Source organism: Bufo gargarizans, chromosome 11 (assembly GCF_014858855.1).
Source record: "Bufo gargarizans isolate SCDJY-AF-19 chromosome 11, ASM1485885v1, whole genome shotgun sequence".
NCBI lineage: Eukaryota > Metazoa > Chordata > Amphibia > Anura > Bufonidae > Bufo > Bufo gargarizans.
This window is the reverse complement of record NC_058090.1, coordinates 984,425-1,005,928: the sequence shown is the minus strand read 5'-3', so window position 1 is coordinate 1,005,928 and position 21,504 is coordinate 984,425. Positions and strand designations below refer to the sequence as shown.

Genomic DNA, 21,504 nt, shown 5'->3' with positions numbered 1-21,504 from the left:
GCACACGGTGTGCTGTCCAAATTTTTTGCGAACCCATTGAAATGAATGGGTCCGCATCCTATCCACACAAAAAAACGTAATGGACACGGAAACAAACAAGATTCGTGTGCATGTAGCCTAACAGTTTAGCTAAGCTTCGCTTATGGGAATGGGAGAGTCCCACATACGATACCCATCCCAAAAAGCCTTTTCTCAATGGATTTTTAGGGGGAGGGCATAATGTTTCAGGTGCTCTAGGGCCTCATCACATCAACCACAAGACTCTGATGCTTAGAGTTCCTGCATTTGCAGCACCTGCTTGTGTTATGTACCAGGTTAAAGGGGTTGGCCAAGTTGATCTTAAATTTGTAAAATGTCGAAAAACAATCATGTTTGCTCAATCCACACATACGTTACTTGGTACTCTCCCTAAGCTGCCTTGACAGTTCATGGCATTTTTTTTTTGAAATTTAAGTCTAAATTGGCCAACCTCTAAGTTTCTGGCACAGTAATTAAAAGTATCCATAGATCCCACATTCTCCTGACTGAGGCCAAAGAGTGTTGTTCTGGCCTCCATCATGCCGATCGGACCTTTTTTTTTTTTTTTTTCTTTTAATAAAATAGCAGTCTGCCAGTAAAAAATAAACCTGATTATTATATTTTTTAAAACATAGAAGCCTGTGGGTGACAGAAAAATCATACGTATGTATAATGCAAATCCGAAGTGTAAGAATGTTCTTGGGCAGTATGCACTGGTACTATTTGGGCACAATGTACCTCGGCTATTTGTAAGTTACGATTTCCTTATTTTGTACTTTTTATAGTGGTGTTATAAGAACACTAGTGAATGTTATTTCCAGGGGCCTTTCATGGACCATAATACTCAGTCTCAAGAAGAGTGACGGGGCCACCATAAATCTTGATCCAGTGTTGCTTATAAGACAAAAACAAGAAAGTTGAAGAAGCAAATACTACTTACTGGAGATTTCCCTCATGCGCTGGGGCTGTTGCTGTTTGTGGATAGTTAGGTAATAAACTGGCAAACCACTCAATGTGATGAGGCAACCGATGCCGGTGTTCACTGGGTCAGAGTATAGCGACATTCCCACAATGAAGAGGCACATAGTGCTGAATACAATGGGTATGATGAGCGGAACCTTAAAAAGGGACATGTGTCAACCACAACCTAGTTCTTAAAAGGAGGGAAACACTGCAGTAAAGTGGTAGAATGCAACTAACCTTAAAGGGTCGAGGTAGATCGGGATGTTTTTGACGATGAATAATTAGGCCAATAGTGACTAATCCCATAAAAAGCCAACGGGAAAAGCTGTAAAAGTTCAAGAGTCCATAAAGGTCCCCAATACTAATCATCAGAAAAACCAGGGGCATCTGCAGATGACATACATGGAAAATAATTTATAGTTTAATGAATGTATGCAGTAATGCAAAGGATATTTACCACTTTGTGACCCCCAACATATTTATAGAACTGAGGTCATATGGGATAGAGGTTCCTTTTACGCCATCTGTACCCTCCATAGCAAGGTTGGCCAACCTGAGGCTCTCCAGCTGTTGCAAAACTACAACTCCCAGCATGCCCAGACAGCCTACAACTATATGCTTACAGCAAGGCATGGTGGGAATTGTAGTTTTACAACAGCTGGAGAGCCGCAGGTTGGCCAGCCCTGCTCTATAGCTATGGTACATAACTACCAAGCTGCTACCTCTGCATCTCCTACAGCTATGCACCAGTTACAGTGACAACCATATTTGCAAGCCAGAAATGTGAGTAATTGACATTTTATCTGTGCACAGGTTAGAATTGCATTGGAAAGTGAACAATTGATAATAATAAAAAAATATATATTATCATACCATTAATAACAGGGCTGGAAGGGGTGTGTGCCTCCTGATGTGGATCATTGAGAACAAATTAGGCCAATGCCCTTCTCTGGAGGCCACAAACAGCATTCTGGTTATGAGAAACAATATTTCATAAGGTACACATTCCTTGCGTCACACACTTATAGCAGCTTGCTTGAAAAGGGGGCATGGCTTAAGATACGACAATGGAGTACAATTGCCACGGCAAATGTATGAGAATTGTAGCACACATGCCACACTTCACATTTACTAAAGTTTTTTTTTGGCCTATCCTTAGGATAGGTCATCAGTATCTGATCGGAGGGGGTTGAGCACTTGGCAACCCCGCCGATTGCTGCTTACCAAGAACGGCACAGTCTATTGGATAGTGGCTGTGCTTGGGATTGCAGTTCAGCCCCTTTCTCTTGAATCATGCCAGGAGTCAGACCTCCACCGATCAGTTACTGATGACAGCTACTGCGAATAAGTCATCAGTATTAAACACTTAGACTACCCTGTTAGGAGTCACAGACTGTTTGGACAACAGTGGGGTGGAAAGGGGTAGTGGCTTAAGAGAAGCCAAAATGTAGGTGCACAATTCTGGCACAAAGTAAGCCACCGTACAGGTGGTATAAACTTAAGCAAGACAGTCTAAATGTATTATCCAGCATCAGCAACTGTGATAAATGTGGTGCATCTATATGTTTAGTCTAGAGCAGGTCATACACATTCAATAGCTGTCGGCTGAACATGTTCTCTCTCGACCCTCCACAACTACTCTCTCATATACATGCACGTTTGGCTTGGCTGTAAGTGTATGTATATTTAATGGGAAGAAGTGAGAGAGCTGCTGTCAGACACTTCTGGCAGCAGCTTATCTCCCTGGAGAACAAAAGGATCATATGAAAATGTTCACTTTGCCTGATCCTTATCACCTCCAACATCATGGCTCTGGAGCTCCCCATACACATTAAACTGGTGGTGGATTTGGCCACAACACACTATGTGTGGGGAGTTTTAAAGGGATTGTGCAACAATGAGGAGGATTTTGGACCCCCCCCCCCCCTACACACACACACGGCCAGTAATTTGATGCAGATGGCATCATACAGGCTGTTTTTAAGGAGCGCAGCAGAGCATTACAGGCCAGTAGGAGAAGGAGCAGGGAACTTGGTAAGTAAGGTTATAAAAAAAAAAAAAAAACATTCTTGTACAACCCCTTTAAGATTACAGTATCTAAATTGCCCCAGTATGTGAGTTGGTAAAGGGGCTATCTGTGACCCTCAATAGCATTCTGTAGATAATTTGGCACAATGTGCATTAACAAAGACTATGTCCCTCTTGCCACTTTGGCATTCCTGGCCAACATTCTCCCTGACTGAGCTGTCCAATTGCAGTGAAAAGGTCACAGCCAGGGAGAAAAAAAAAACTCAGGGAGATGGAGACACCCCTTGAGAAACACGGCCATCTCCTCCTCCTTGTACCAATGATACTAATTAGCATACAGAGCGGCAAAAGTGCAGCAGCGCATCTGAAAAAAAAAAAAGCTACTGACATCTACTTATAATGCCCAAAATCAATTCTCGCCAAGTAAAATTCCCAAAATGAAGACCATGGACCCTAGTTCACATACCTGGAGGAAGCAAAAATGCCACCATTCAGGGCTCCAAAGCATGACATAGCCACCAGTATGGAGATCAGAGGGGAGATTTTTTCCAGAGTTTGGTCAGCAAAGGTCTTACAAGAGAAAAAGGTGAGAGATAAATACCACTGGCAGAGGATAATAATTTCGGTAGGATGTCCACATAAGTAGGACTTATTTAGATGGACAGGCTCGCCATAGATGTTATATTTTATCTGGCTCTGGGGCAGATTGGCCATAGACCTTACAGGGAAATTTCCCGGTTGGCCGATGCCGAGGGGGCCGCCTGACCCTTCCTCACGGGCGGCCAGTGGAAGTTTTTGGGGAGGTATTTTGTGCTGCTGGCAGTATTTTGTGATGGTCTGTGGTATTTGGCTCTGTTGGGGTGGTATAATGTGCCACAATATGTTATTGCCTTCCATCAATTTGGACCAAAATACAAAACTGGGCCAATTTTAGTATTTTTTCCAGGGACACTTTAAGTTCTCAGTCTGCCCCTGATCTGGCTGATCCTATAAATTTTATCAAGATCCATTGCCAATCCTTAGGGCTTTTACTCATGTGAAGAGGATGCATTTTTGCCAGATTTTTTCCAAGAGACAAGCAGGAACAGAAGTATCTGGGAGCCACTGATGTCCTTTTGATCAGTTTTAAAGGGAGTCTGTCACCACCTCTTTTTATTTTAAACTGTTCCTGGTGCCCTGTAGGTCAAATACACCATATCCCCGATATATCTGTGTGTGTTTCTCGATCTTTATACCCCCCAAAAAAATATCCTTATATCAGTGCACAACTTAGCACAAAAGACACCAAGGGCAGTACCGATCACTCAGCAATGGAGCCCAGCTAATCTCCTCTCTGCCTTCTCTCCATGTCCCTCCACTCAGAACGTCATCAAGCCAACTTTTGGAATCTCGGGAGCGGAGGGAAGTGGAAAGAAGGCAAAGAGGGGAGGCATCGAGTTGATTCTAAAGGGAGTGGCTCCATTGCCAATGGGTACTGCCCCTTGGACTCCTGTATGCTAATTTGCATATCAATATAAATATCTTTTTGGGGGCAATAAAGAACAAGAAGAGCACACAAAGGCATATCTGGGATAGGGTGTATGTGACCTATAGGGCCCCAAGAACAGTTTAAAACTGAAAGAGCTGGTAACAGACTCTCTTGCATGTATATATGACCAAGCTGAACATGTATGTTAAAATGGGAGATGGCCAGTTCTAGATACAGTATACTGTGTACTACAACCATGATTGACAGACATTACTCACCACGGCCACAGCCTCCGAGGTCAGAATTTCGTTGGTTGTCAGGACAGTGTAGTAGGAGACATTAGTGAGAAGGTAGCAGATTGTAACAAAGGTAAGTGAGACAATCACTGTGATAGGGATGTTTCTGGTAACAAAAAACAAAAGAAATTATGAAAATATATTTTAAATATCAGAAGATTTTTTATTTTATTTTTCCAATGACTTACCTCTCCGGATTTATAATTTCTTCGGTAACAAAGGTAATGTAAAACCTGTAAATAAATTGATAAAAGAAGATATTACAGCTACCTTCATAACTAGTTCTTTTAAAGAATGTTGATGCAAACCGTAAAACCCCTTTGAGTTCAGCACTGACCATTTTTCTGGGTGATAAAATGGTGTAAATACTGCACATATGGATACGGAACAGGGTCTTACAATTCCGAAAAGAATAGTACTGTATCATACATTTCATGCTACCGCACATTTTGTATATCATCAGTATACTACCTCATAGACAGATGGCAGCATGCTAAAGGAGCATTGACACACGCTGATGAGTAGCCAATGAAGAAATGAAGCATTCCTTCCCAATAATTGCCTGCTCGTCAGTGGAGGTAAGAGCTGCATTTACATGCAGCAATCGCCTCCACTCTATGCAGATGAAAGATGACTACTGCTATCGCTCATCCTCGTATAGATTCATTGTTTCTAGGCAGCAGATCATTGTTCACAGAGCACCATCTGCTGCACAGAAATTATGATTGAGGTGTCCAAATGAAAGATGAATTCACCCGATAAATGAGCATTTTGCGAAACCTTTACATGGGCAGATTATCAGGAACGAGCATTCATACTAACATTGGTTTCCGATGATCTGCCCAACAATCAGGCAGTGTAAACCCACCATAACTCTATGAGAAAATTTGAGATGCAACAATTTGTGTTGTCTAGTCCCGTAGTCACTAGCCAGATGGCAACCCATGGCTTCAATTCATGTCTAATGTATCCGTATTGAAGCACTTACCAGCCTCCAAAGGCAAACATTCCCGAGTAAAATGCGAGTGGAATCTTGTCCAGAGCCAATGAACTTGTATCAAATGCATTCTGAAAGTTTTCTGTCTTTCCTGAAAGTGCAACGTAAGGTTCCATAAATGTAGGAAAATATTTCATGGTGCAGATTCAAGAAAACTGCACCCCCTCCCTCAGCAAAACTGCAGCAATCCCCAGAGGAGCCAGTGCAGAGGATGGGAGTGGTAGTGGCACAGATGGGATGGTGTACTCCCTCAAGTCACTGCTCGCTGGGGATCGGTGTAGTGGAAATGTAGTTTGGGAGAATCAGGCTAGAAGTGAACGTATAACAGTTTCCTTTTTACTGAGTGCCAAATATAGCTTGTGGTACATCCAGCAGCAGTAAATACAAAGTGCAACCTCAACTGGGGGTTACAGGTGTCCACTGTAAGATTCAGCTGGTACCTTACCTTGCAGCAGTTACTATAAGGCCTCTTGCACATGACCGTATGGCTTTTTTTAGTATTTTGCAGTCCGCAAAAAACGGATCAGCAAAAAATATGGATGATGTCCGTGTGCATTCCGCTTTTTGCGGAACGGAACAGCTGGCCCCTGGTAGAACAGTACTATCCTTGTCTGTTATGCGGACAATAATAGGATATGTTCTATCTCTGAATGGAAAAACGGTAATACGGAAACGGAAGGCATATGGAGTACCATTATTTTTTTTGCGGATCCATTGAAATGAATGGTTCCGTATACGGAAGACAAAAACTGAACGTAAACAGAAAAAATAAAAAAGTTTGTGTGCAAGAGGCCTAAAGCTGTCGTTGGCTTGTCTCTCTGATGCTTTGTAGAAACAGAATTTGCTGATCTCTCTCAAGTGTTGGTCTCACAGAAGAATATATGGTTCCTAGGATTTGGAGCTCTGGCATGTGCTTCCTCCCTCTACCTAGACAGGAACTTCCCCTCCTGGCAGCAAGCAGGACCCGCCCACTCCTACCAAGAGGGGAAGAACAAGGTGGTTAGGCCTGTTCCTGCCAACCACTGCCAAGCATGACCTCCTCTTGCTGGAATGCATGGACCAAACAATAAAATACATCACATTACAATACACAACTATATACATTTGCAGATACTCCCAGGTCTGAGGTACTGCACAACAACTGTAAGAAAAAACAATGTACCTAATGCTCCTTCCTCTAGGTCTGGATTTAAGAGGAAAGCTTCTCCTGCAGAAGGCAGCAGCAATAGTGCTGATGAAGCTGCTATTGAAGAAGGAGATGACAATGCTGGGTGTACACAGGATTTGGCATGGTCACCTGTTGCTGAGCAAAATCTTTACATTTTAGGGAGGCCAAAAGAACTGAACGCATAAAAATACAGAAATTTCAGTGCACTTAGGATCTCTCTAAATGGGGGTGTGAGCAAGGCCTTCTGTGGTATCTTACATTGACCTCCTCTCCTACGACATGGCTCATGATGTACAAATAACCATATCAATCAGTGCCTAAGTATAAGTTCCATCATACAGTATGAAATACTGTATGGATCAAATATCACTTCCATATAATTAAGTAAATAACAATGCTAAAAAGTCCAACCATATGTATACACTCCATAAATTAAACTGCCTAAATTGCATTACCACATAATGTACCGTAAAGTAGTAGTGTTGAGCGAGCATGCTAGGCCGAACACCATTTTCATTCGAGCATCGCAATGATCAGCACATCGCGGTGTTCGGCCGAACACTGTGCTCGAGCGCGATGTTCCAGTCTCCTCCCTGCATGCAGGGTAGTACTGGCCCTCACTGTAATGCCGTAGCCATGTTGGTTACTGGCATTACAGTGATTGGCTGGCCGGAACGCGTCATCGGGTTCTATATAGCACCCGATGACACTTGATTCGGCTCAGTCTTAGGCAGGGAGAGCTGCAGCAGAAGGGACAGATAGTGTACGGACAGGAATTGTTTAGTGTTGAAATGTGTTAGAGACCCAAAATTCCTTTTAAGGACTATTGTTTTATCTGGCTGCAATATATATTATTAGCACAACCTGCGCTAAATTGCAATTGTTTGGCCGCTGCTGACAGTGACACAACCTCTGCTACATCTGTTGTGTTACATTAGCGCATCCTAAATATCTGTGACATTCAGCGCCATTGTTTGGCTGCTGGTAACAGCGATATTACCTGTATAACGTTTGCGCATTCTAAATATGTGTGACATTCAGTCAAATTTTTTCGCGGCTGGTGGCAGTGACATTACCTGCGCTACATCTCCTGTATAACGTTTGCGCATTCTAAATATCTGTGACATGCAGTCAAATTTTTGCGCCGCTGGTGACAGTGACATTACCTGCGCTACATCTCCTCTCTTACGTTTGCGCATCTCAAATATCTGTGACATTCAGTCGAATTTTGTCGATTCTGGTGACAGCGACATTACCTGCGCTACATCTCCTATATAACGTTTGCGCATCCTAAATATATGTGATGTTCAGTCTAATTTTCTTCGCCGCTGGTGACAGCGACATTACCTGCGCTACATCTCCTGTATAACGTTTGCGCATCCTAAATATCTGTAACATTCAGTGTCATTTACAAAACCTGCGCTACTGTAAGTGTGACATACTTGCAAGCATATATACCATTTAATATGCTCAAGGCGAGCATTAAGGGACGGGGAAGTGGCCATGCTGCTGATGGTGCACGCAGAGGCTGTGGCCCTGGGCGCGGTGAAACTGTGCCTGCTGCCAGAGCATAAGAAACACACTCATCCACGATACCTAGCTTCATGTCCCAGTTTGCAGGGGTGGGGCAGGACGCCACTCTCGAAGTCATACCAGTGCGACCAGGTGGTTGGTTGGATTTAAGCAGATAATGCTTCCAGTTGGTTAAGCACCACCCTGTCTTCCACAAAAGTCCAGTCTCAGTAGCCGAGAGTCTGGTCAACAGAATCCTCACTCTGATCCCCCCTTCCTCCCACCATGGAGAGTCTTGGCAAACAAGTGATCCCACACTCGGATATTCCGAAGAGCTCTTTTCAGCGCCATTCCTTGATTTGGGCCTCTCACCAAGCCCACTTGAAGAGGGACATGAGGAGATCTTGTGCACTGATTCCCAAACTCGAGCAGCCAGTCAGAAGATGACGGTGGGGAACTGCAATTAAGGTTTCACGAGGTGGATGATGATGATGAGACACAGTTGCCAATAAGTCAACGGCAATTAGTGTCTCAAGAGGTTGATGATGAGGATGAGACACAGTTGTCAATAAGTGAGGAAGTGGAACAGGAGGTGGACGATGAAATCACTGACCCAACCTGGGTAGGTGGCAAGCCAAGCGAGGACAGCAGTACAGAGGGGAAGGGATCCGCAGCACCGCAACAGGCTGGAAGAGGCAGTAGGGTGGCAAAAGGAATAAGGAGGGCAACACCAAACAGGCCTGGAACATCCCCCCTGCGGCAATCTCCCTTGCCAAGGGGTAGGTGTTCCGCAGTCTGGCGCTTTTTTTTAGGAAAGTGCGGACGATAAAAGAATTGTCATTTGCAACCTGTGCCATACCAAAACGAGCAGGAGCATGAACACTAGCAACCTCACCACCACCAGCATGATCTGCCACATGGCATCAAAGCACCCTAATAGGTGCGCCGAACGCCTGGGTCCACAATCAGTGTCTGTCTGCGGGTCACACCACTGCTTCCCCTTCCCCTCTGTTACATGCTGGCCAATCCCCTGTCTAAAATGCAGGCCCAGATGCCTCCCGCCCTGCACCTGAACCTTTGCAAGCACCATCAGCTAGCACATCCACTTCTGTGTCCCAGCGCAGCATACAGATGTCCAGCGAAATTGCAAATACCCAGCAACCCACCCACAGGCCATAGCACTAAATGTGCACCTTTCCAAATTGCTGGCCCTGGAAATGTTGCCATTTAGGCTTGTGGACACTGAGGCTTTCCGCAGCCTGATGGCGGCGGCCATCCCTCGTTACTCAGTCCCCAACCGCCACTATTTTTCACGGTGTGCCGTCCATGCCTTAAACCAGCATATGTCCCGTGACATCACCTATGGCCTGACCAACGCAGTTATTGGGAAGGTCCACTTAACAACTGACATATGGACAAGTGCTTTTGGCCAGGACGCTACATTGCCCTGCTGGCACACTGGGTGAACGTTGTGGAGGTTGGAAGCGAGTCGTACCCTGGGATGGCACAGGTGCTACCGACGCAGGCCCTACTTCCATCAGGGTTTCTGCCACCACCTACATTAGTGGCTGCAACCCCCCCTTCTCCTCCTCCACTTCCACCTCTGAATTCTCATCTTGCAGCACTAGTCAGCCATCAGTAGCTGGAAGCAGTGTAGCACTGCAGTGGGGAAGCGGCAACACTCCATGCTGAAACTAATTCGCCTAGGGGACAAACAGCAAACCACGACAGAGCTGTGTAAGGGACCAGACTGAGCTGTGGCTCTTGCCACTCAATCTACAACCAGGCATGGTTGTGTCTGATAATGGCCGTAACTTGGTGGCGGCTTTGGAGCTCGGCAAGCTCATACACATACCATGCCTAGCCCACGTGTTCAACTTAGTGGTTCAGCGGTTTCTCAAAATCTACCCCAATTTGACTGAGCTACTGGTGAAGGTGCGCCGCAGGTGTGCCCATTTTTGAAAGTCATCTACAGCTGCCGCTAGTCTGGCAACGCTGCAACAGCGCTTGCAATTGTGCGACGTGAGCACGCACTGGAACTCCATGTTCCACATGTTGGCCAGGCTTTGTGAGCAGCAGAGGACAGTAGTAGAATACCAGCTGCAACATGGTCATCGCCTTTCCAGTCAGCTTCCACTCTTCACAAGCGACGAGTGGGCAAGGATGTCTGACCTCTGTGAGTTTTTTTTACACAACTTTGAGGAATCAACTCTGATGGTGAGCGGCGATGCTGCTATTATTAGCGTAACCATCCCACTTCTGTGTCTACTGAAACGCTCGCTGCTCACAATGAAGGCAGACGCTTTGCATGTGGAAGAGGTGGAAATGGGGGAAGACAGTACACAGGGTGATAGCCAGACCACCCTCAGTTCGTCTTATCAGTGCGAATTTGATGATCGGTTTGGTGCGTATTATTGTCAGCCTATAAAAGTGGTGTACTACTCGGACAACATCGTTCCCAGCCGCGACCTGGGAGTCCAAGATGCATCCAGACACCCTCCCCATGCTGTTCCCGAACCATTTTAGTGGTGTTTCCATCAATCTCTGACCTTTTCCTATGAACCAGACACCCCCCCTCTTCAGAGCAGGGGGTGCCTGGTTTAATGCTCGGGTTCTCCCATTGACGTCCATTGTGACGTCCTGTAGAGCACCCGAGCATCTCAAAGTGTTCTACTTGAGCACCCGAGCACTTTGGTGCTCGATCAACAATAGTCAGTAGTTCTACCACTAGACTGACGAAATAATACCAACACACAGGTTCTTTGTAATACAAGCATACAGTAACTAAGTACCATCAATAATAAAATATGGTCATAACAGAGGTGTTCAATGTCTGAATAATGAACACAGTGAATATTAAAATTAATAGTGATCTCAGGTAGGGATGAGACAAGGTATTTTGGTGCCTTAGGTGGAGCAGGCAAGCAAATTACTCCCCCCCCCACACACACACAAATCAATTTAAAGTGACCTTACTTCCTAATAAAGATATTAAAACCCATTTGAAAAGAAGCAATCAGGGTCAGACTCAGTGATTTACAGGTGATGTCTTCTCTATATTGTGCCTAATAATAATGCCCCTACAGTTACCCCATTAGTAATAATATAAGCATGGTGCCCCAGTACTTATAAAGCCCTTCTTGCAGTGCTGCCTGTAGTTCTGCCAGTTATATATAATGTTCCCCTCTCCCTTGGTGCCCCCAGAAGATGATGACCCCCCTCTTTCGTGCTAGTTATATATAATGCTCCCCCCTTGGTGCCCCCAGTAGATGATGACTCCCTTTTTTGTGCCAGTTATATATAATGCTTTCACCCTTGTTGCACCCAGCAGATGATGACCCCCTCTTTAGAGCCAGTTATAAATAATGCTCCTCCCCTTGGTGCCCCCAGTAGATATGACCCCCTTTGAGTACCATTTATATACACTCACCTAAAGAATTATTAGGAACACCATACTAATACGGTGTTGGACCCCCTTTTGCCTTCAGAACTGCCTTAATTCTACGTGGCATTGATTCAACAAGGTGCTGATAGGATTCTTTAGATCTTTAAATCTTGGCCCATATTGATAGGATAGCATCTTGCAGTTGATGGAGATTTGAGGGATGCACATCCAGGGCACGAAGCTCCCGTTCCACCACATCCCAAACATGCTCTATTGGGTTGAGATCTGGTGACTGTGGGGGCCATTTTAGTACAGTGAACTCATTGGCATGTTCAAGAAACCAATTTGAAATTTTTTGAGCTTTGTGACATGGTGCATTATCCTGCTGTAAGTAGCCATCAGAGGATGGGTACATGGTGGTCATGAAGGGATGGACATGGTCAGAAACAATGCTCAGGTAGCCCGTGGCATTTAAACGATGGCCAATTGGCACTAAGGGGCCTAAAGTGTGCCCAGAAAACAGCCCCCACACCATTACACCACCACCACCAGCCTGCACAGTGGTAACAAGGCATGATGGATACATGTTCTCATTCTGTTTACGCCAAATTCGGACTCTACCATTTGAATGTCTCAACAGAAATCGAGACTCATCAGACCAGGCAACATTTTTCCAGTCTTCAACAGTCCAATTTTGGTGAGCTTGTGCAAATTGTAGCCTCTTTTTCCTATTTGTAGTGGAGATGAGTGGTACCCGGTGGGGTCTTCTGCTGTTGTAGCCCATCCGCCTCAAGGTTGTGCGTGTTGTGGCTTCACAAATGGTTTGCTGCATACCTTGTTTGGAACGAGTGGTTATTTCAGTCAAAGTTGCTCTTCTATCAGCTTGAATCAGTCGGCCCATTCTCCTCTGACCTCTAGCATCAACAAGGCATTTTCGCCCACAGGACTGCCGCATACTGGATGTTTTTCCCTTTTCACACCATTCTTTGTAAACCCTAGAAATGGTTGTATGTGAAAATCCCAGTAACTGAGCAGATTGTGAAATACTCAGACCGGCCCGTCTGGCACCAACAACCATGCCACACTCAAAATTGCTTAAATCACCTTTCTTTCCCATTCTGACATTCAGTTTGGAGTTCAGGAGATTGTCTTGACCAGGACCACAACCCTACATGCATTGAAGCAACTGCCATGTGATTGGTTGACTAGATAATCGCATTAATGAGAAATAGAACAGGTGTTCCTAATAATTCTTTAGGTGAGTGTATAATGCCTGTAGTTCTGTCAGTTATATCTAATGCTTCCCTCCTCGATTCCCCCCTCTTTAGTGCCAGTTATATATAATGTCCCCCCTCCCTTGGTTCCCCCAGAAGATGATGACCGCCTCTTTAGAGCCAGTTATATATAATGCTCCCCCCCCTTGGTGCCCCCGATAGATATAACCCCCTTTGAGTACCATTAATATATAATTTCCCCACCCCCTTGGTACCACCCCCTCTTAGATAATGACCACCTTTTTAGTGCTAGTTATATATAATGCTCCGCCCCATGGTGCCCCTGTAGATAATGACCCCTTTTAGTGCCAGTTATATATAATGGTCCCTGAGCTGTAGCTTGTGTTGCCGCATCCTGCCGCAAGCGGTCCAGATGACATCACCACTCCTGCGCCGGGTCTCGCGATGATGTACTCACAGAAGACCCCGTGCAGGAGGTCACGGTGAGGTTATTGTAATCTCATGCGCCCGTCTACTGCCTTATAGTCCTTGCGACCTTCAGCCTATGAGACTGAGTGGCCATGCTTGCTCCCCCCATTATGGGTAGCGAGGTGGCGCCTAGTCAGGCGCCTACTCTTGCTTACCCGTCGTCCTGGCCCTAATCTCAGGTGCTTAGGCTATATGAGGTGTCACTTTCAGCAGGAACAGTTGATGAATCTTGTTCTATTGCACAGGTCACACACTACAGCCATGGGGTCTTCTGGTAAAGGAAATGATATTAATTACTATATACTGTTATATAAGACTACAACTGCCCAAGTACTTACATGCTTTCTCATAACCCATGCTCTATCTACATAGTATGTAACTATATTTTAAAAGCCACAAAGACCATTTTTCTGTCTGTAGTTCTTAGCACATCTATGTATTACACAGAGTTCTATTAACACAATGTAATTCTTTATTTCTCCTGTAGTGGGAATTGAATATTTACTGCAGAGCCCCCCACAGAATAATGGCTATTTTTGAGTCATAATTTGTCATTAGGGGACTCTTCTAACAATCAAATAGATAACCCCTTAAAGTGAATTTACAGTGTATTTCCCTTAGCACAATGGTGCTTTGCTGTGATGTCGGTAGTCTGTTCCCACCAGCATCTCCTCTCTCTTGATATGAAATGGAGACTACTCCTAGAAGTAGCAGCTTTATGGGCCTGCAGGGAAGTTCAGATTCCCGTACAGGGGTGAAAGAGTGAAAAACAGGGGCCACCATGACAATGCCCACAGGACTAACCCCAAGCCAAATCCGTTCAGTAGACACAGTAGGTGCACACCCGCTGCGTTATATATACTCAGGTATGTATTGCTGCCAGTCATAATGAGTTCCATGTGATTTCCTGAATAATTACTTCAAAAAAAAAGTAGGACGATAGATTTTGGTTGATTTTGATTATCCATAAAAGTTGAGCCAAAGCTCTGTTTGTGTAAATACACGTCTTACCTTCTGCTAAAGCCATCATTCCAAGTATTATAATTAGTCCAATAGCCACTAACTTCAGAGCTGTAAAGACGGTCTGGACATTAGCCGACCAACTAACACTCCAGCAGTTCAGCGCAATGATGACTACTGAAGAAAAGAAGAGGTCATATCAGAAAACGTGTCTGCCTCTAAAATATACTGTACTTATGTATAAGATATTTTACCGCAGTTCCAACAACACATGATATTAAAGGGGTTGTCCCATCACAACCATTCATTTCCTATTCACAGGTTAAGGCCTCATGCACATGACCGTAGTTATGGTCTGCATCCGAACCGCAGTTTTTGCGGCTCGGGTGCGGACCCATTCCCTTCAATTGGGCCGCAAAAGATGCGGACAGCACTCCGTGTGCTGTCCACATCTGTTGCTCCATTACGTAGCCCCGCAAAAAAAATATAACCTGTCCTATTCTGGTCCGTTTTGCGGACAAGAATAGGCATGTCTACAATGGGCCGTCCGTTCCATTCCGCAAATTGCGGAAGGCACACGTGCGGCTTCCGTTTTTTGTGGATCCGCGGTTTGCGGACCGCAAAAAACGGCACGGTCGTGTGCATGTAGCCTAAGGGATAAGAGTCTGATTGGCAGGGTCTGAGTGTTACCCCATTTGAATGGCGGGGTGGTCAGGCATGTACCCTATTCAACTCTGTGGAGCTTCTGTAGATAGCCAAAGTGCTGTACTAGGCTGTCTCCACAGGGTTCAATGGAGCAGCAGTGCACATCTGGCTGCCATTCCACAAAATAATAATTTAATTTAATTCTTAATATTCCTCCCATTTTACTGGGGTGGTTTACGCACAAATCCCCAATATTCCCAATATAGCTACTAACAAGCGGTCTACTATGTTCAAATATATAACTGCTATAATACTGCCCCTATGCACAAGTATACTACTATAATATTGTATCCTATGTACAAGAATATAACTACTATAATACTACTTCCTATGAACAAGAATATAACTACTATAATACTGCCCTATGTACGAGAATATAACTACTATAATACTGCCCTATGTCTGAGAATATAACTATTATAATACTGACTTCTATATACAAGAATATAACTACTATAATACTGCCCTATGTACGAGAATATAACTATTATAATATTGCCTTATGTACAAGACTATAACTACTATAATACTAATCCCTATGTTTAAGAATATAACTACTATAATACTGCCATTATATGCACAATAATATATCTACTAAAATGCTGCCCCTATGCACAATAGTATATCTACTATAATACAGTCCATATGAACAAGAATATAACTATTGTAATACTGCATTAAAGGAGAATATATTGAGGACTTACCAATGCCAATAGCACTGATGAGTTTGACAGCGATGGCTGGTGCATTGCAAGGTACAAATAGTGGCTCTATTAAGTAGCGTCCAAATGCTAAACAGACCACCGCAATATTTGCTGGCCTAGAGACAAATACACAGATAAGATATTCATTCTACTGTATGTCTGGATGTAAACAAGTATATTTCCATTTGCCTACAGCAAGCAGAGATCTTGAAAATGGTGAGGTACTAACAGTGAAAGACCCAGAAATCTGTAAAAATCATAATCATATAAAACTCGTGATAGTTTTGCTCTGCTGGAACACTTTCATGTTATGGTATGTTATATAATGTTATGTACCCAGCATGGCCTGGTATAGTTGGCAGGGACAGGGTTAATCACCCTGGTCCATCTCTCTCAGGAGGGCCAGGACGGAGCTAGTCCTACTTCCTGACCAAACTGGAGTGAGTGTGTGAGGAGGGTGGAAGCAAGTTCATGTGCTCCCTCTCCTTAGGCCTCAGGATCCAGAGATTAATCGACCTCTGTGGAAGTTACTGCTTTTGCTATAGCAAGAAAGAGAGAAAGAAAGAAGAACTTAGAATCTGCATAGCCAAGCATAAGAGTCAGCAAGGTAACCTGCGACTGCAGCTAACCAGACTTTGCTGATTGTGAGGGATTACAGTTAAGACACCTATCACACCTATCAGGCCAAATATGCCTCTAATCCCACAGTGGACACTACAGCCATAATTGCAGATACCAGTCTTAGAGATTCTAGTGAGAGAGACTTTAACAAGCTAGCATACCAAGAGTGTCACTATTTGCCACTTTTCCATACCTCACTATGGGTAGAGGATTTGCACTGTGTCCAGATTATTGTTGGATGTATTAAGGCCAATATTTTTTATTACAGTAAAGTGAGACGTTTTTCTGCTGGGCTGGTTTCCTGACTCCTACACCATACGCCGGCCATATCATTCTACACGCCCTGTCTTGCACACATCCAAACGCCTAACATGAAGGGCACCCCAGCTACCATCAGGCAGAAGTCCCCGACCCAGGTTGTGCCCCGAGGGATGAAAGGGTGCTTCCCTCCTTGCACTGCACTGGCACTAGGGAGCAACGGTGTGATCAAAGCCACTGTGATAGACTAGAGTCACTACAACTCCCATCCTCCGCTTCGGATCCTCTTGCACTTGCTCAACCTGTATCTGACCTCACAGCTGCTCTTCTGGATGTATTCTTAAAAATTCCCACAGACTGCAAAATCTTGTAGTAAGCCTTCTCAGAAGAGTGGGAGCTGATTTATCTGCAAAGTGGGGACCAACTCCATATTAATGCCTATGGATTAGAATTTGATGTCATGAGGGCTCCTGTAGGTGGAATGTATAGGTCTCCCAATACTTTTGTCCACATAGTGTACTTTATCATTGAAACATCAGATCCATGATTGTGCTGACCTTTTTGTCTAGTGGATTTCAATATCATGTTGAAATCCACATAAGGAAGCGGTTAGTATGATCCCAAAACATGTCTAATTTATTGATTTGCTTTTTCTTTTAATTAAGCTGTTTTACTGTGAAAAATGCAACTTTTTTTTAAACGTAAAAACGTTTTTCTTTTTTAATGATCTGACAAACAAGGGTCTTATACCTGTGATGTTTTGATCACTTACAAAATGCACTACCTATTATGTCTTCTTATCAGATACTGACACATAACCTATTAGTCCCTGCTTCTAGCAGAGCCTAATAGGCTTCTGTACATGACAGACTTATAGGTTATTGTTAGGCCTCCATCTGCCATAGCAACCATCTGCATGCTGCCCACTCCCTTTGTCAAATGCCTTAGATGTCCCGGTGTCTATTGACCACGGTAGCTAAGTGGTTAAAAGGACGTATGCACATGCATAAATCTACATGATGTACTATTATGTACGTCATGTACTATAATACTATGGTACTATGTACTATATTAATAGCACGTTATGGGGAGGGAATGGGTTAAAACGTCTGTCAGCAGTTTGGCCCCTGCAAAACTGCCGACAGTAATAGGTGGGTTTCGTGGCAAAATGGATAATGATAGTTTTTGTCTGAGCTTTTATTATTAGCAGGATGAGAGAATGAACTTTTATTTTTCCAGGTGCCGCTCTTGCAAGTGGGCTGAAGACGGTCCCTCACTCTGAAGTTCTCTCTGCTCTGTGCAATGAGCTGCTTCACAACCCCTCCCATCTGTTGTAGTTGTCACCTCAAATAAAGAGACAGATTCTCTTTAAACTCCACCCCTTGTTGTAGCCACACCTCTTTACATCACTGCAGCTTGTTAAATATGCAAGCGCAGTGGTGCCCAACCATTTTTCGTTTGAGGGCCGCACTAGACTTGGTATAAATTTCGCGGGCCGGAACCAGGTAGCTTTGCCAGAAATAAATACAAACGCTGTGAGGGGGCACTTGTGAGCATAACTACTGTGAGGGGGCACATATCTGGGCATAACTACTGTGAGGGGGCATGTGTGAGCATTACTACTGTGAAGAGGGCACATATCTTGACATTATTACTGTGAGGGGGCATGTGATGTATACATGTGTGTAATGTATGTAGTGCAGTATGTGATGATCACACACTGCACTACATACATTACACACATGTATACATCACATACTGCGCTGTCATCTTCTTCTGCAGGTCTACCTTGATGTCTGGTCTTTAGGCTTCAGTCAGATCCCCCACCGCCATGCTTGTGCCGTGTGCCCGACACCACCAGGAGCTGGCCCCTCCTCCTTTCATCTCCCGTCGGCTTCTCCTACAGCAGGGCGCTCTACCGCTCCAGTGCCCGCCCAATCTTACCCCTAGATAAGTGCCACACCTATCGGACCTCCCACCCCTTCCAGAGCTCCCACCCAAACACCCCTCTAGGACTTCCCACCCCATCACTGCACTTGCCTCTGTATAATTGAAGAGAAGCGCCGTAATCTTGCACACTTGCACAGGCCCACTGGCAGAGGCCAGGAAGACGGTGCTTGCGCACTTCAATGCCTCTGCCAGTGCTCCTGTGCGAGATTACGGCGCTTCTCTTCAATTTCACAGAGGCAAGCAGTAAATAAATTAGCTAGGAGGCGGCGCTGGGCGGGGAGATTGTCGTTGCCTGTGCCGTTCGCAGCGCGCCCTGCGCTGACAAAAGGCCGCATGACACGGCTTCGCGGGCCAAATTCGGCCCACGGGCCGTAGGTTGGGCATCACTGTGCAAGAGAATGAAAAATCACATGTCTGTTTGAGGAGATTGTTACCGGATCATGACAAATTCAGCCCACAGTCTTAGGAAGGCTGGAACTGGGCCAAGGGTCTCCAGTAAATAGATGTAGTGCCCACCAGACTTCTTGATAGTGGTTCCCAGGTCTGCGTAAGACAGTGCCCCTAAAACACAAACAGAGAGATGAAGTTAATTGAGATCATGTCATTATGGTCAGATAAAAAACAGGAGAACCATGCATCAAGTGTTCAATTCTACTGCAGCTCTACCACGGAAGAAATCAAGCACTTCAAGGTGCTCACAGAAATCAGTTGGTGGTATTTGTAATATAGACTGGGTCTTCCAAAATGAGACATTCTTTGTAGTCAATCTCCATTCTGATTAATTGACGAAGGTCCTGAATGGGTGACTGGCCATCTATTAATTGAGAACTGGGCAGTATTTGAAAATCATTTTTCTACACCAGACAACACCTTCAATTACTACTGAGCGTATCTTTCAATAAAGGCCAGATTACCAAGCAGGTGAGGAGAATGGTTTATCGGGTGATGTCTACTCATGTTTTGGTACTGGTTAACCCCAAAGGACCAAGGTATTTGATAGTTTAGTGCACATGAATTGGGCTCCGAGTTATCAATGGCAACTGTTAAATCCACTGTCCATCCGGGTACAGAGCACATATTTAATTTAAACCCAATGGGGCTTTGTACGGTACTACTGGACCACCTGGTCAGCTTGATGGTAGTTTAGTAAGTTATACTATCTTAAATGGTAAAGGACAGAGGTGTTACTGAGTGTTCTTTACCGACAGCAAAAATGCTGTTGTGACTGCCCCTGCAGGACTGTTAGTTGCCTGGATCTCATGTAACAACCTTTGCTGTAGCCCTTTATATCACCCAGAACTTTCCCTGTAGCAGAACCCAGTAGCACTTTCCCTGCCAGCTACCCTCTAATTACAACCTGGGTGTAGTTGTTTTGTGGGACGTTTTGACCCTTAGCCCTCCAGATAAACATAAATATATGAACATGTAACCTTTAGGAGTCTCTTGTAGGGTCCAGGAGGGTTTGCAAGAGCAAGAGGGCCAAACCAGAGGCCAAAGTATAGAGGTGACTATTGGTTTTGGCTTGATAACATGGGCCATAACAGTCACCTTCAACAGTCCATGGCCAAGCATGACTCATTGTAACATCATAAGTTTAGTTGGCAGATGCCATGCTATCAGGCTGTGTGGCCACCTCAGATCTCATTGTGCAACATCTCGCACCATCTGGTGACCACATGGTCATTTAGTCAAGGTCACAGTGCCTGCCCCTTGACCCTTGAAATTATTTCAAAATGTTAGTCTCTTCATTTCATAATTGGTCATCTCTACATCTGCTGCAGGCTAGTATGTTCTGAGTCTCATGCAGAAAGTGTTTGTTAGAAAAGTTAGGAAAATGTTTTTGGCAAATAATGAAAAGTCAAAGCCAAGAGCAGCTGCATGACCCATGAGCGGAAAAACAAGAAGATGAGAATTTATCAAACATCACCCCAGAAAAAAATGATCAGTTTAGGGCTCCTGAAAAAAAGAGGCACCTTCTGATAATTGATTATGTTTTAGATCAGTTCAGTTCTTTTAAAGCACAGCTATGATTAATGTCTCAAAACCAGCTTAGCTGCATTTTCCATAGGAAATCTTAGATACTCTAGAATTTCCACCTGGTTCAACAGAGACTCAACTGATGAGCTGTTTTGTCCTCCTCAATGCGTTACACTGCAGCTCTGTATCATCAGACTGGCTTTTGTGCATAAGCGCCAGCCCAACAGAAAGTCATTGAATGGAGGGGAATATGAGTATGTACCACATGCATCTAATTTACTAGTGTGAAAAATGAACCACGATGGGAAGGAGGGAGGGAAGAAGTGTGATTACCTGACCCCTCTTTTTTATAGAAAATGATTAAAACCATGGTCTTGACATTAGTCAATTACCGATCTCTTCAATACCTCCTCCCTAGTTGGTAGACAAAAAAGGACTGTTCTTCTAACTCGTTCTCAAGGTTGTCATCAGCTACTTCGATACACCCCTAACAGCTTACCTGATCTCCTCCAATGCAGATGCACTTTCCTTTCCCAACATCGGATTAATGTACAGTATCTGTTGCAAAAATCACAATTCAGATACGAGAAAATATTTGCAGTGAGCGGAGGTGTATATACCTTGGCTTCAAGCACTCATTACACATTCCCATATAGTGGCACTGCATGGAAGTCTTCTGCACCACAACCAGCCCTGATGTCAGGAAACAAAGGGGTGGTGTGGGAGAGTTAGGGAGGTCTTGGCGAACGAGATGGGCATGAGAGCGGGAAGATGACTTGCGACTCCCCTCA

The 21,504-nt window shown here is 44.5% G+C and overlaps 1 protein-coding gene across 1 annotated transcript in view; it reads right to left on the bottom strand.

The window, feature by feature from the left end:
- LOC122921759 (cystine/glutamate transporter-like) overlaps positions 1–21,504 on the bottom strand; it is a 44,274-nt gene that overhangs the window by 1,232 nt on the left and 21,538 nt on the right. Inside the window, exons 2-11 of the mRNA XM_044271984.1 lie at positions 19,171–19,297; positions 15,908–16,023; positions 14,550–14,675; positions 5,762–5,861; positions 4,962–5,006; positions 4,756–4,879; positions 3,476–3,579; positions 1,855–1,951; positions 1,219–1,368; positions 959–1,136 (exon numbers count right to left, since the gene is read on the bottom strand). Coding sequence (XP_044127919.1) covers positions 959–1,136; positions 1,219–1,368; positions 1,855–1,951; positions 3,476–3,579; positions 4,756–4,879; positions 4,962–5,006; positions 5,762–5,861; positions 14,550–14,675; positions 15,908–16,023; positions 19,171–19,297 — 1,167 coding nt within the window. The remainder of the gene's footprint in view (positions 1–958; positions 1,137–1,218; positions 1,369–1,854; positions 1,952–3,475; positions 3,580–4,755; positions 4,880–4,961; positions 5,007–5,761; positions 5,862–14,549; positions 14,676–15,907; positions 16,024–19,170; positions 19,298–21,504) is intronic.